Below are 16,831 nucleotides of genomic sequence, written 5' to 3' on the forward strand. Positions count from 1 at the left end.
ACTGCGTATATCAGTGTATCATCATTGCCCGTACAGTATTATATTTATTAAATATAGGTACTTATATTCGTATACACTCTACCGTCTTACCATGTTTCCTTAGTAAAAGAAGAAAAATGTGCAAGCGAGATGTTATAGCGAACATTGAAAAAGGTAGGAAACGTAGCGTAAACTTACAAGGTAAAATGCTATAGAACTGGTGAAGGTGGCCTTGCCTGAAATAGAATTATAAGAATGTGGAATTTTGATAAAAATAAATACAGATAAAGTTTGGAGCGTTTATAAAAAAAAAATTTTTTTTTAAATTGCCTTAATTTAAAAAAAGTTAAAAATATATATATATTTATTTATATAAAAAACTATAAAATTATAACAGAAAACCAATGTAAAAGCAATAAACAAATAACAAAAGATAAAAAAGAGAGCAGAATAAAATCTTCACAAAAACACTGATTCCTGTGATTTGTGGTAATTAAAATATACAAGTGTGAAAACAATCTCGAATATTCTTGACTGTAAGAATAAAATAGTTTGTTAATAGTCGAGGCCCAAGAGTGCTCGGTTAAGCTCCTCACTCCGAAGTATCCGTGCATATATGTAATGACGACTTGTATATGTAAATAAAAAATTCCTAACGACTGTTCCTGAGTTTTGTGCCAAAAAATGTACAAGTGCGCGCGCAGACATTCTCCAAGATTTATTACGTTAAAAGAACAGTATTTTAATTTTATTGTTTTACATATAAGTATATATATTTCTTTCTATAATTTCTTTTAATTAAAGCAAATTTTTTATTTTTCCTTCCAGAACGTTCTAAACTTCAACTACATCTTTTACCAGTGACTCTGTCACTTTTGAGAGTAGATTGATAAACGGTAATGGCTTTAAACGATCGGGGTCTTCCGATCTTTGATCCAGGTGGTCCCGCAAGCAAGACTCACCGTAAGTTCCGTTTTGAAAGAACGGTGCCGAAAAAGTGTCTCGGACTCGATCCGGGATAATTGAGAACCTCGCTTTCCTCTCTGTAATAATCGGCGCATTTAGTAGTGACGTAAGCAAAGGCAGATGGCCCGTGCTTGTGTCATCGCAGGGCACCCGATGAAGGAAATTAGTCTGCTTTTCACCGAGTGTGCCAGATTACCAACGCGCGTCACTCATATCACGTTTCTGCAGCAGACCGCATACATTTTGCTATACGTTTCTTCATACGCAACGATGCGTACGTTACAAAATATCACGTAAAACTTGCACGAAGTGTACCATGAGCTTTCAATCGTATGATTTCATAGAAATATTTAATTATACCCTACAATATTTCGTTAATTGATGGACAGTAATAATTCTCAATGAACCAAACGGACTTACGTGTCCTATTTAAATGTAAGATAATCTGTCTTGTTTGACTTTCGTGAGAGTGACGTTATACTCGCAGAAGGCAGCCATCGAATGTTACAACTATAAAATACGAATTGTTGCCGATGAGACTCATAGTGTTCGTTTAAAGGCACTTTCTGCGGGACCGCAACGGAAAAATATGTACGAATACGTACTGTACAGGTGGTACTGCAAAAGAACCACCTGCATCTATCGCGGCTATGTACCGTGCGAATGCATACGTTCCTTCGTAATAATACAATAATCAATATTACAAGTTTAATTGATTTGCATCTAATTTAATATTACGTAACATAGAGCAGTTGTTCACTTGACAAAAAAGCTGTTATTGTTTGGTTCGAATAAAAAAATTATCTATTTTTCGTTCAACATAATTTTATATTTGCAAAATGCATTATTATTATCATTTTCAACGTAATAACGCTTGTAATTTAATCGCCTGATAATTATTGTAAAATTCATTTTAATATTATTGAAGTTTGGTAGTACACATGTCAAGAAGCCAATTAATCTCGTTAAAATAAGAATATTATTTAATGGAATTGTTGCTGTGGTTACGGAAGTATCCGAGTGTCGAGAAATCTTTCGGCTGCCAAGAAGAGAAGTTCGGAAATCATAATAACATACTCTCGAACCTTTATGCACTTTACGATCGGAGAAGGCGGCGCGGCGGCAGCAATCTCCTTTAATATATAATCTTCGGCATTACCGTTTCGTCGAGCCCGAAAAATGGACCGACGCGATGCGCTTAAGGATCCCCATATGGAAACTTGAACGAAATTCGCACGCATTGATACCCAAAGTGCGTGCTTGATCTAAATAAAATTCGCTTCCAACGCGATAAACTTACTGCTGCCAATAGTATATCAAGTTATCATAACTCGACAACGCACATTAAATTCTTTACCATAAACTCTAATATATTTTGACGTATACTAATATAATAAATACAATAGATTGTTATCGTTATACGTACAAAGATAATGATCTCTTCTCAAATATGCAAATAATATCAATCCTGAATTAACGCCTGTATGATAATTATAATATTATTTCTAAAATGTAGACTATTGAAGACATCAATTTTTGTCGTGTGTTAAGTCGACGCGAGACAATTCTAAATTTGAAATACATTTGTATGACACAGTCTAGGTTCGCCAATCGTTTTTGCTAAAATTTAACGAGCCTTCTGAGAAATTAAATTGAAAGAGTTTCATATGAAATACATGATCGCGCGATTGTTATTGGATGAATCTAACCGTCGCGCTGCCTTTTTACACCCGCAGCCGGATCGGCGCGTAAAATTACCGCGAGTATAAAAAGACTTTGGCTCGGTTAATATCCGTCGGCTAATTAAGCGGGAAAAGATTTATTCGGTATTAAACGCAATGAGCAAGTGGCGGGAAGAGGAAAAAAACTTTAAAATGTGGGTATTGAATTCACGAGCAATGTGGATAATCTTCATATACAAACGCGCACATGTATATATAGAGCTGAGATATAGGCAATTATTCGATTTATAAGACACTTTTTTTTTCACTAAAATAATTCCTCAAAAATTCACATAAAAATTTACACACAACTTTCTTCCGGCCAAATTAAACTCGTATTGCAAGTGTAAAGTATAATTAATATTATATAAAAAGTACAGGTCCGAAAATGAGCCCAATAATTTAATGTGGCGATCATTTTGATTCGATAATTGATATTTTACACTTCGATAACGCGTAAAATAATTTACGAGATATTTATAATTATATTTGTAATTAATTTTCTCAGTAAATGATTTCTGAAGTGCTTTGAGCAATGAAGAAAACATTGAAACAAGTGCATGTCGAGTCGCGAAGGGATTATTTCGAAGAAGATTAGTCCATAATTATAGTAAGTTTATTAATGTAAGAATCTGGATTAAAGTTTGCACATTTCTTGAACAGATTTCTTTATTCGTAAGAAATACGAATATAACGTCGCATAATAACTACGTCGTATTATTCCCTTAACTGCAACCCATTTTCTATTTACTTCTTGCATTAGTTTCATCTTAAGTTAAATGTTTCTTCTCTACGTATATTACAACTAGCGGGACGACCTAAAGGGATAAAAATCTCATTGAAATTCTGAGCTTCGCAAAGTTAAGATCTTGTAAAATTTCGATAAATTTCTGAGCCCAGTCGCTCTGCAAATGATTATTAAAACCGATTCTTGAGCGCCATTAAACCGGTTTCATTTCAAAGGCACTCGCGTTACCCCAATGACTCCGCGAGACCCAGTTTCGTGAAGCTCGTGCCGCGCGAGCTCGCGTCACCCACTTCCGCCGGCTGATCAGATATACGCAGAGGCGAGGAAAACCGGCGGTGCCCTTCGTCCGCGCAGGTTGCATCCGCGATGGACGGTACGCGTGTACCTGTTACGCACATACATGACGTGTGCGTACGTGCGTGCACACCGCGATGAGAGATCGTCGTCGTCTGGAAATTGCGGAGGCAACCCTCGACGTGCGCGCCTAAAAAACTGGGCCAAGTGTATGATAATAAATAATCCGCGCTTACCCGACCCGGTTTAAACGTACAGTATTCTTCGTCTACGACCCGCAAACGACGCGTATGTCGTTGTATCTATACATCTATAACGTTTTCAAAATTGCGGTAAATCCATCAATCTGCAGCTTCCCTAGCTGGATCTACAATTAAAACTCTAAGCGCTACAAAAATCTTAACAAACCAGATAAATACATATGATTGAGAGACATTCATGAGTTGATTTGTGAAGACAACCTTGGAATATTATGTAAATATGCTAAAAAAAATTTATTAAAAATATTTTAATAATCGCTTAACAATTTATAGAAGCTCGCAATGTGCTTATTTGCACATATATAAATCTATGTGCGCGCAATGTGCACGTATGATTCGATATGCGCGCATGATGCACGAATATCTTCAGCTGTCTCCCTATTTAACCGCGTCTCAGGAGAAAGGGAGACCTTCGGTGGAGAGAAAGAAAAAGGGTAACGTTAGTAAGACTCCGTTCTCTGCACGACACTTATTTTTATGCCCACTCATTTGCACCCGCTTATGGCCGGGCACGTGCTACCCGGATCGATAAAGAATAGTCTGCATTGCGTTGTACTCATGCACCCCATAAATACGTTTTGTGCACATCGGACAATTCCTCCATTATTATCTCGTGTCTTTAATTAGAAATAAGTCTATATTTTATCGCAATGTAATTAAAACGTTTCTATTGTGCCGAGCTTCAAAATATAGAGGAAGCATTTTTTACGATGTAAATACAGTTCACATTGTTCAAAGCAAGTATATTGAAAGTAATATAAAAATATCATATTGGTATTTTTCAACTTTATATAACAATAATAAAATTCAATCAAAGGAAGATGGAGCGTGGAGCCGTAACAAGGTGTTGGTGTTCATATATTCTATACTTACGTAAAGAAATAACGAATTGTAATGTACATACTGTACATATACATATATTCCAATTTAATAAACTGCGCGCCGCAAATTTGTCGGACTTGAAACACAGCTATCTTGGAACATTAATACCCTTCTCTACCCCGGAATTAAATCTATACAATTTAATTGTTTAAAAAACGTAAAGAATTTATTGCGAAAAATATTACCTCAGCCAGGATGTATATGTACAGTATGTACATTACAATTCGTTATTTCTTTACGTAAGTATAGAATATATGAACACCAACACCTTGTTACGGCTCCACGCTCCATCTTCCTTTGATTGATTTCTAATCCTGTGAGCCTTTACTATTATATTTATAATAAAGTTATTTTTGTTTTTAATTTTTGATGTAAGCTGTTTTCTTGATAATTTCTCAAAAAGTTTTCATTAAATTTAGGCATCTCAATATTTTTCATATAAAAATTATAACGAAAATAATTGAAACAAACAACCTAAAAATCGATAATTAAAAATTAAAGATTTATACAAGAAGATAAAGCATACGAGATCGATTTAAAAGAAGGAACAGGTACAATGTGTGTGGAGGGTACGCTCCCTGATGATCGCGTGGCGGCCTTCTTTCACTTCATACTTCATACCGTGGATTATAAGCCGCCGGAGGGTACCGCGTTTAGCCACGAAAACTGCAATAATGTAAGCTTAAGAGACTCAAACCCATGTAGCGGTACGACGCATCGCAAATTTAAAATTACGCTGACAACTCACTCCGATAAGCATCATTGGAATGAAGCAATAAATTGGCCATCGGCAAAAAACCGATCGATAAACCGCATAAACCATAAATTAATGATCTTCAGGGAAAAACGACGGTGGTAAATTATAATTTTATTCCTGAAAAATATGTCCTGGGTAAATATTGCCGAAGACACGACTGGCCACATCGTCTGTTTGAGATACTGAATACTGATTTGCAGAATGCAGATAAAGTTTAGAGCGTTCATAAAAAAAAAAACATTAAAAAATTGCCTTAATTAAAAAAATATATAAAAAAATATATATATTTTTTTAAATGTTATATATATATATATATATATATATATATATATATATATTTATTTATATAAAACACTATAAAATTATAACAAACAAAATTATAAAGAACAAAAGTAATAAATAAATACCAAAGATAAAAAAGGGAGCAGGATAAAATTTTCACAAAAACGTTGATTCCTGTGATTTGTAATAAAACGACTGTTCCTGCGTTTGTGCCAAAATGTACATATGCGAGGCCGAGGACATTATCCAAGATTTATTACGTTAATAGAAACAAAGCTTCTTATTATATTAATTATTATGTCTTTATGTACATATGTTTCTTTGTATAATTCTTTTTGATTAGGACAAAGTTCCTCGAGATATTTACGATCATGCTCGTGTTGGAAGAAGGGCAGTTGGATAATAGCTAGATAATGCGTTACACCTAATGATTCTTCGGCGTACTGTAAGTCATTTTTGCATAACGTTTTATTCGCATTTCTGGAGAACGGTATACGCTATGTATGATAGGGATGCGCTGTATCTTTAATCAAATAAGAGACAAAGAAGAGAGAAACAGCAAAGTCTGATGACTCGGGCTTTTCCAGGCTAAAAGAACGTCGAACAGCTGGCGCAAGGTGCCCCCTTTCTGCGTTCCTGCCGAAAGTCCGCTCAAGTCCGCTTGCTGGACGTAACCTTGCGGTATTTCCTCACAGGCACGTGCCAATTGAACCCCTCTGAATTCACCGAGCGTAAAAACTTCGAAATTCGTCACCTAAATAGTTGACGAGTAAGGCTGCGTTCGGAAACGTCACCCGAGTGCACACGAGTATACTCCCTTCTCTTTCTATCTCAGCGAGTTAGAAGGAGAAGGGAGTATACCCGTGGGTACCCGGGTGACGTTTCCGAACGCAGCCTAAGCGTTATGATGTCTCGGTAAGCTGACGCCGGTTCCTTGATATCTATCTTTCTCAAAGTCGAATAGACGTTTTATTCCTACTTCATCTACCTCGACGAAATATACGTTTCCTTTTTCGTGTTGTATATAACACGATTGTGAATCAATAATATATTTGTAATAATATGAAAATTATATGTAATTATTTGTAATAATATGTGAATAATATGTGAATTAATAACGAAGCTCAGTACAGCTTTTAATGATTATTATTTCGTATCAGATTTCAAAGTAGAGGATTCTAGGCAGAAAATCTATGTATGTATGTATCATAATTAGAATTTCAAGTTGGATGAATTTGATGCAAAAATTTAAAATACCAGATAAACAAAATAAGTTAAAAGAAGAATTGCACTATGTAAAATTCCAGTAATTTTCGCAATTTCCAAGAATTACAATTTAAAAAATTCGGGATTTTGAGTCACGAAAATCAATCTCGAAAATTAATAATTAAGGCTACAGTCCACTTAACGCTACAAATGCTTTGAAGTATTCCTTCTTCTGCTTCTTTCTTCAGTTTCTTCATTGAAAGAAAAGATCGAGAAGAGGAATGCTTCGAAGCATTTGTAGCGTCAAGTGGACCGCAGCCTAAAGTATTAAAGAGAATATAATTGGCAAGAAAGTTACATTATATAAAATTCTACGAATTTTCCAAGATTTCCAAGAATTGCGGTTCCAAGAATTCGAGATTTTAAATCACGAAAATAAAGAATCTTAAAAATCGACAGGAAAATATAGGTAATTGGAAGGAGCTAGGTCGCACTGTTTAAAATTCAACGAATTTCAAGAAACACGATTTCGAATCCTAAATTAACATTCCTAGAATTTTAAGTTTGGATCGCAAAAATACAAATTCTTGAAAATTATCGATGTATAATTAACGGTACACGGAGAGAATTTTTTGTTATATTTTACCCTAAAATTCACTACAAACTTGGGACAACTTGGCAACCAAGGAATTTTTAAAATATACAAAAGACATTTTACAAACAACGTGATAAAAATTACCAAGCAGATTGGTAAATTTTGAAAAATTATTAAAATTTCCTAGATATATTTTAGTAAAATTAATCAAACATATATATTTTATATTTTAATGTAATAGATATTAATATTTTTTATCATGGTAGATATTAATCAGAATAGCTCGTATAAAATTCTTGGTGGTGCATATTGTCCCACAACTACCATGATTTCAGGGTAAATTTTAAGAGAAAATTCTTTCCGTGTACGTATATATACATAAAATTAGGTACAAGATAAAGCAAACTATAACTTCAAGTGTTTTAATTCCGAAAATCAGAAATTCATTATTTCTTTTTTTTATAAACAAGACTATATGATTATTATAATAAATTATGTAAATATTACAATTAACATATCGATTTGTCAAGTACTTTCAGCTCATGTTCTTCTTAATTCTTGTTAACACGTTTTCGAAAAGCTTTAATTGTATCATATTGTAATAATTAATAATACAAAATATTTTTTTATTGAAGAAAAAACGGCATTGGCAGAGCCATCTGACCAGCTTTGTTAGTACAAACTTGTTTACAGACTCGCCGAAAAACAATGGTAACGCTATGCTTCCTATAAAGAATTAATTTTTGGTACAAAAGGGCCTCTACTAAATTAATAGTCTAAATTAATAAATTAATACAAAATATATTTTAGAAAATACTAGCAAAAATAAAAATACTACGATATCATGCGAGCAATTCGTGAACAAAAATGTTTATTACTTAGTTGGTAATTTACTTTCAGCAGAAAACATAAATTGCTGTATTATCCGACGAGGCTGTGGTAATACGTAGTTCCAGCAATTCTGTTGCATACCTGCATACCTCGTGCTCGCAAATGTCGCTCTTCATGATTGAAAAGTTGTATACATACACGTGTGTACTGTTCTTTCTCCAAAAAGCCGAAAACTTTACGGAAAAAATACATGATATGATATTAAATTTGTGTAGCAGAGTTTACAAGTTTATTTTACGGTTTATTCCGTAGCGAGTTTTCTTTCACAGGCAACATTAAAATCGAGTCTATTAGAAAATAACCAACTAGCCTGTCCTGTGTGTTTGTTTCACGAATATTAATAAAATATGAATCTCCTTCCGAAAACACACGAGGAATTCAGTCACGCGGAATACTGGAACACGTTCTTTAAAAAGCGTGGCAAGAAAGCGTTCGAATGGTAAAAATTCTACAGTTATGTTGACATTTTTTTTTTTGTAACTTGCTATTTACTATTCTGTCTGACTTCAGGTACGGTGAATATCCAGAATTATGCGAAATACTTGTGAAATATATCAAAATGAAGGATGACATTCTGATCGTTGGTTGTGGAAATTCTACGTTAAGCATGTCTTTGTACGACGTTGGCTACAGGTATAACTTGTATATATCTTTCATAACGAGCTATCATGATAGATAGCTTGCTAAGTTTCTAACGTACAGTCGGCATTCTTATGGAAAAATAAATCTCAAGGTTGTGATCTTACAGAAATATCATTAATATCGATATATCACATATTGTCATAAAACAAATGCGCGATATAAATAATGGTACGAGACCGGATCTGGTATATGAACATATGGATGCCACGCAAATGACATATCCTGATGAGAAATTTAGCGTGGTTCTCGACAAAGGTACGCTGGATGCTCTAATGCCAGATACCAAAGAGACGACGATATCTATAATTGATAGATATTTCAAGGTGAGTTTCTGATTACTAGAAAAGTCACTATAAAAGTTTCCTTTTCATCAATAAACTAGAATTGGCTACAATTTATTTTAGGAAATCACACGAGTGTTACGGAATGGAGGCAGGTACATTTGCATATCATTGCTACAAGAGCACATTCTGCGTAAGCTTTTGTCGTACTTTCCTGCTTCGGGTTTCATGTTCCGCATAGTACGATGCCACGAGGCCGAGTCGAAAGCACGTGTGGAGGAAGGCAGTTCAGTCCCAGTCTTCGTGATTGTTGCTACAAAATTCACCAAGTTATCCCAGATTGTACGTTGCAGCAAAAGATGACTAGAATTCTTACGTTGTAATCTTAAAGCCTGAACACAATACAAAGATACAGGCAATGGGAACAGGGAATAAAACAGGCAACAGAAATAATCTCATTTCAACTTACCAAAAACTGTGTATTAATGCAATGGAATATGAAATAAGCAATAGGAACAGAATTTTCGACACGTTGAATTTCTATTCTCTGTTGCCTGTATCTGAACAATCAGTAATTCAGTTTTATTATAAATTGAAATGTGGTTATTCTGACGAACAATTGTCAGTTTTTATTCGATTACCACCTCTCGGAAGGTGATGGCAACCTACTGAAAATATATTGCCACGTGAATTACTCTGTTTTTAAAGAGGAAATGGGCAAAAAGTCAGGCAGTCAATTTTATTCTTTAATACAGTTTTAAAATTTTTCGTCAATCTTGGATTTCTTCCATACTGTTGCTAGGCTTCGAACAAGCCCAATTTTTTATAAGTCTCGAACTTCTGGAAAAATTAAAGGACAATATTGGAGAATAAAATTTACAGTCTGACTTTTTTGCCCAACTCCCACAGCAGCCCCACTGTCCAACTCCCAACCTGAGGTTGGAGACCAGTTTCCTCTTTAAATACAGAGAGGTTTATGTGACAATATACTCTAGGTGCCATCACCTTCCGAGAGGTGGTGATCGAATAAAAACCGACAATTTTTGGTCGGATTTGAACTTGAATCTCTGGCTCATTCAGATTCATTAGATCATTGTACATTTCTCTGCCACAATCGCCACAACAGATTATACGTATATACTTTCGCTTAGTACGTTTCTCTGTTAAGCCTATAATAACCACATTTCAACTTATAATAAAACTGAATTACTGTGATTGTTCAGATACAAGCAACAGAGAATAGAAATCCAACGCGTCGGAAAATTTTGTTTCTATTGCCTATTTCATATTCTATTGCACAGTTTGATACACAGTTTTCGGGTTAATACACAATTAAGTTAAAATGGGGTTCTACTGCCTGTCTTATTTCCTGTTCCTATTATCTGTGCCTTCGTATTGTGTTCAGGCCTTTAGACTTAGCCGGGTAAGCAAGTTTGTCGAAACTTATTTTTTAGATTGTAATCCCGATAGGTTCTCGAGATAGCTCTGGTCGATGGTCCACCTGAGCGAGTGTCTACAACGGATGACATTGTATCCGTAATATTGTCTGTACAACAATCGGCATTAGTGTGCAATAGTCTTTATAAGAGAAGCGTCGCCGATGTGGGAGAAGTATCGTTGGATTTACATCGTCCGGGTGATAAGCATCCACGATACACCGTCTACGTTCTCGATCAACCGCGCACACGGACAAAGACATACGCGGCTTTCATTGTCCCGCAAGGAAAGTACGTTCGATTTCTATAGTTAAATAGAAACTTGCTACCAAGTTGCTACAAATGACAAGACTATATGCTTCATTCTTTTTCGATTTAACAGAGAAACGGATTGGTTGTTCAGTACAAAAGAAGGACGACAGCAGGTTCTGAAGAGCGCACAGCGAGATAGACTCGCCATTGTCACCTTACGCAGAGAACACAAATTTGAAAGTTGGGATACTGTGAAAGCAGAGTTAGAAGATTGCGTTCGGAATTTAGCACCGGCTGGCTTGTGCGGCAAGAATGATATTCCCTTCTTGTCTTTGGGTTCTGATGTTGGCGTTCGAAACGTTTGTTACGAAGGAAAGAGCGATATCAGCGGGCCGTTTGTTATCGAAGAAGTGGAGAAGGATGGCCACGAGTTCAGGCGACTCTTGTTCTTGAACAATCCATATGTCATTCAGAGTGAAGCCAGACTGAAGGAAGGTACTAACTCGTAATAAATTTGGAAATTCTATGATAATGACACAATGATCGCACGCGATTGTGATTGATAAATATCTATATATAATTGTGATGACAATTATTTTTAGCAAAATCTAGACGTGGCAAAACGAAGAAAATTGCCGATCCCGGATTCTTAGCTTGTGAACATCATATACATATGAGCGCTGGCGTAAATGCGGTAATTGATACGAAGGAACAGGAAGAAATTATGATTGTAGGACTTGGAGGTGGTGGTCTTTGCATGTTCTTACATCAATGTTTTCCCAAAGTATGTATCTTCAGATAACATTCATTATTACTGTGTCGTCGAACATTACATACCTAAATCTTTTTTCTAATATAAATCGAAATTTTTATTTATTTATTTTTTTTTTTCAGTTAAAAATTACTGCAGTCGAAATTGACAGTGCAATGCTAAAGGTAGCTACCGAATACTTCAATCTCGTTCTTGATGAGCGAATGAAAGTGGAGATCGCGGATGGAATTCGATATATTAAAAACGTTGCAGCATCCGAGACGAAGTATAAGGCGATACTTTTTGATATTGATAGCAAAGACACTACTATTGGAATGAGTTGTCCGCCGAAACAATTTCTCGAAATGTCAGTACTGAAAGCAGTCGCGGCGTGTTTAACGAAGAACGGTCTTTTTATCTTGAATTTAGTCAGTAGAGATAAAAATTTGAAAGAGAAAGCCAAGGATGATCTGAAATCGGTATTCCAGTCGGTCACTTGCCATGCTATTCAAGATGAAATAAACGAAATCGTTATGTGTTCTGTCGAAAAACACAACCCGAAAGAATTGAAAAACAGACTTAGACTCGCCGTCGTTGACTTGAACAAGCAAGCGGCTGCAAGAAAATTATCCTCTTTCAAGGAATCATTTGATGTCTCTACATTTTTAGAAAGTTTATCGGTGGAATCCTAATCGCTTTGTACAAATGTATATATCGTGACAAATAAAAGTAAAAATTAATTTGTAATGGTATAACATATTTATATATCTTTCAAAACATCTCATTAATGTGTATTGTGCATTTATCAATGGAAATATTTTTTATCCTTTCTAAAAAAAGGCATGTTAAGTCGATACTCGCATATCTCGAAGTTTATTGTTGCCGCTTTTCCGCGATGCCGCTTGGTTCTCTCGCTGTGCTTACCTTTGACTATATAACATGGACTGCTAGCAGCAACTTCAGACTGGATGTCAAGATGTATCGCGCCGACATCGACTAGTTGAGAAATGCGTGAACTAAAACCGACGTCATGTCGATAACGTATTGGTCACGTCGGTCATGTCGGTCATATCAATCATGTACTACATGTGCACGTGTTTCTGCGAGTGTTTTGCTATCAGAAATAAATTAAATAAAAAAATTAGTATAATATACAACAATATGGTCGCTTATTGTTTTGTTGAAGGATGCACATCAAGTAAATACAAAAGGAGGACTGAAAGACATAAGTCTATCGTGCCTATGTATGGGTAAGTCAAAGTTAACCTTAAATAAATATGTATGTATATATATATATATATATATATATATATATATATATATATATTGTTACGCGCGCACTCGCGAACGCGTACGCGTGCTTCCGGGATCGCAGAAATAACCACTCTCGTTATTACAAAAGAACTCGGGTTTATTAAAGCTCAGAACGGAATACAATAAAGAGATCTGGGAAAACCGGTCCGAACGAAACGAGTCACCAGATCGATCTGACAGGCGGTAATTAAATCAATAATTGTCCCGTTGTCAAAGGACCGCTTCGCGACTTCTGCGGAATGACCGCTCGCTTCAGCTCGGAGTTAAGGGCCGTTTCAGCGCGGGCGTAACACTGCCCTCCCTCTCCAAGATTGTCGTCCCGACAATCCGGAAGGGCAGTTTCCTGACTAGGCAATCTGTCGTGCGATTCCAGGGTACCGGGACGACTCCTGCCCTACCCTGGGCTGCTGCCACAGGTTACCGGGCGTCGTCCTCTTCTCGGTCCCAACCGCACTTTGGAAGTCCAGGACTCAGTCCTCTTCCTTGTGGGCTCCAGGGCAGGCTCCCAATCAGCTTTCCCAGGAAGGAAGCTTCCGGGACCCAGAACGGCTTCCTGCCCCTACCTGAGCTGTTGCTGCAGGTTTTCTCGGGCACCGTCCCACGGGGCCCCAAGCTCTCCCCAGCCGACTCCAGGGCAACCCCCCAACCCTCTCCCTCGCAGGAATCCGCCGTTGAAAAAGATCCCTCCTCCTCCGTCCGCTGAAATCGTCTTCCTCTTCCTCAGTTCGCAACTCCTCTCGAAAATCTTCGGACAAGGGGGGGGAAACTTCCCGTGGACCCTGCGCCCCGCAGGGCTCCCCAGGTCCCCGCCCGGCATTTGCCCTACGGCCCACGGAAAAACCACGGGTCAAAAACCGTGGGCAGGCGGTCTTCTTTATGAAGTCTTCGGCTATCGTTGTTGGTGACGACACCGTAGAAGCTCTGCTTAGTGTTTCTCTCTCTCAAAAATCATAGAAAACTTCTTTCTGCGAAAGAACAAACATTATACGCAGAAACTCGAACACACAAAAAAAAGTTTTTTTTTACACAACTTTATTCCCTTCTATTCCTCCTCCTCTTTCCTTTCTCCATTATTCCCCACGCTCCTATCCTTCCCCTCCTCAAATTGCTTTTCAAAATCCCTCCTTTCCTCAAAATTTCCTCCTAGTAAAATTTTAACGGCCTTCGCCCTCTCTATGGCCAACTTCAGTGAGGTAATCCCTTCTAGCTGAAGAGTTCTTTTAACAAATCCGTCCGAAAGGGAAGAAACAAATTGAGCGCACGCGATCTTGTCTCGAACCACGTAGGGGCACTCAGGATAAGCTAATCGAGAAAGCCTTTCGAGCTCTGCTCCGAAAGAAGCCAGATCCTCACCATATCTCTGTCTACGGCTCGTAAACTGAGTATAAAAATTTTGTGATAAACCTCCCTCACCAAAACGAAGCTCTAATTTAGATTTTAATTCCCCGAAATCAAGGCTCTCTAAATTTTCCACTGACTCTAATACTGCCCGCGCCTTTCCCCTCAGATTTGTGGCCAACGCAACGGACTTCGACGTGTCATCCCAACCGTTCGCGCGCGCGATCAAAAGGAATTGCGAGAGAAATTCTCGCAGCGGGGTCGTTCCGTCAAAAGTGTCGGGCTTTAGCTTATAGCCCAGCTCCGAACGCGCGTCGTTCGCTCCCGGAAATGCGGTACAAGCCGCCGGATACGCTTGCGCGCCGCTCACTCCCGGTAACACGTCATAAGCCGTCGGATACGCTCGCGCGCCGCTCACTCCCGGTAACACGCCATAAGCCGACGGACCCGCGCGCCCATCACCCGCCCCGGGAAACGCAGAACGCACCCCCGAACTTCGTATTTCCTCGGTCGCTCTATTAATAGAAGGACTTAGCTGTACAGAGCTTCGGAGACGTTGTAGCTCCTCATCGCGGCGCCGCAGCTCCTCCGTATGCTGCGCCTCCCTCTGTGCCCGCTCTTCTCGCAGCAGCCGCACTTCCTCAATTACGCCCTGTAGAGTCGCCGCTAACGACGTCACTTCCGGGGCGTCCGGCTGCGGTGTCCTCGCTCGTGCCCGCTTCCTCAAGGAAGGCGCCGATGAGGCCATTCCGTCTGTCTGAATCACTGTCACTCTCCCGTTCCGCGGTCGCTCGTCTGATCCCGGACGAGCCCCCAAAATGTTACGCGCGCACTCGCGAACGCGTACGCGTGCTTCCGGGATCGCAGAAATAACCACTCTCGTTATTACAAAAGAACTCGGGTTTATTAAAGCTCAGAACGGAATACAATAAAGAGATCTGGGAAAACCGGTCCGAACGAAACGAGTCACCAGATCGATCTGACAGGCGGTAATTAAATCAATAATTGTCCCGTTGTCAAAGGACCGCTTCGCGACTTCTGCGGAATGACCGCTCGCTTCAGCTCGGAGTTAAGGGCCGTTTCAGCGCGGGCGTAACAATATATATATATATATATATATGGTTATAGCAAATAATCTTTCATATTTTAAGAATATAATTCTATTATATTTTCAGATTCCCCACTGATAAGAAACTGAAAGAAAAATGGATAAATGCATTACTTGTTTTAAACAAACAAAGTAATGCTTGTAATCCCTTAAAATACAGTAGAATCTGCATCAAACACTTTTCGGAAGACCAAATTGAACAATTTGGATTGCAAAGTGTTCGTTTGAAAAAGAATGCTGTCCCAAGTGTATTTCCCAATGCAGAACAAAGGTAAAATATAATAAAAACTATTTATAATAAAACATTCAGTTTTTTATTCCTTTCTGCTTATTAATAAAAAAATGTTTTAATTTTAACGCAATATGCTTTAAGATACTTTTTATAATTTGAATATATAAATAAAATATGTATTAAATATATATTATTCTCTCTTTTTTCTTTAATTAATCAAATTGTTTATTAATTGAATATTTTTACAGTAAGACAATATCTGAAAATGAAGATAATTTAAATCCTAACGAAATCGAAGAAATTGATCAATTTCAAATAAACCAGCTAATTATTCAAGATAAAAATTCAGTTAAATATAATGAAGCTAGTGAAATTAATTTAAATGAGCTACAAGAAAATATTGAAAAAGAAACACCCATAAGTAGTCATCATTGTAGCGAAGAAACTGATGTATTCTCTTCCAATATGCAAGTTGAGGAATGCATTGAGGATAAAAGTGTTGCAACGTTTACCAAGAAGATTAGATATCCTGGAGAGATAACGGATGCCCTAATAGAAAATATGTCTCGAGATGAAATGATAAATGTCATTAAAATGTTAAGAGAAACGACAAGAAAGAAAAATATCACTATAAAACGTTTGCGAACTCAACTTTCACGTAAAGAAAAGAAAACAAACAGCTTAAGCACATTATTAGAAGATTTAAAGCAAAAATATAGTCTTTCTTCTGATTGTTGTGGGACATTACAGGTAAATAAAAATTAAATTTATACTTATTTTTTTGTATATATAATGTATATATATTGTGTATTGTATTTATATTTTTATATGTTGTACTAAGTTTTAATTGTACTCAATGATCAAAAATTATTACTAGACTTATATATACTAGATTA

At 37.2% G+C, this 16,831-nt stretch overlaps 1 protein-coding gene across 1 annotated transcript; it reads left to right on the forward strand.

Moving 5' to 3' along the window:
• The first annotated feature begins 8,686 nt into the window (after nt 1-8,686).
• On the forward strand, nt 8,687-12,690 carry LOC139772592 (eEF1A lysine and N-terminal methyltransferase homolog). The gene is made up of 8 exons (XM_071706405.1): nt 8,687-9,020; nt 9,092-9,214; nt 9,330-9,546; nt 9,628-9,846; nt 10,975-11,231; nt 11,323-11,687; nt 11,795-11,976; nt 12,087-12,690. The coding sequence occupies exons 1-8, from the start codon at nt 8,929-8,931 to the stop codon at nt 12,633-12,635; spliced, it is 2,004 nt and encodes a 667-aa protein (XP_071562506.1). The 5' UTR covers nt 8,687-8,928; the 3' UTR covers nt 12,636-12,690.
• The last annotated feature ends 4,141 nt before the right edge of the window (nt 12,691-16,831 follow it).

Source organism: Temnothorax nylanderi, unplaced genomic scaffold, assembly GCF_030848795.1.
Source record: "Temnothorax nylanderi isolate EJ_2023f unplaced genomic scaffold, tnyl_v1.0 TNYL_tig0051_pilon, whole genome shotgun sequence".
Taxonomy (NCBI): Eukaryota; Metazoa; Arthropoda; class Insecta; order Hymenoptera; family Formicidae; genus Temnothorax; species Temnothorax nylanderi.

Bases quoted from the DNA above. Each gene is read 5' to 3' on its own strand.
- LOC139772592 (XM_071706405.1), top strand. From the start codon at position 8,929: ATGAATCTCCTTCCGAAAACACACGAGGAATTCAGTCACGCGGAATAC. The intron at 9,215-9,329 runs GTATAACTTGTA...GTGATCTTACAG, and splicing joins TTGTACGACGTTGGCTACAG to AAATATCATTAATATCGATA. The intron at 9,547-9,627 runs GTGAGTTTCTGA...AATTTATTTTAG, and splicing joins TAATTGATAGATATTTCAAG to GAAATCACACGAGTGTTACG.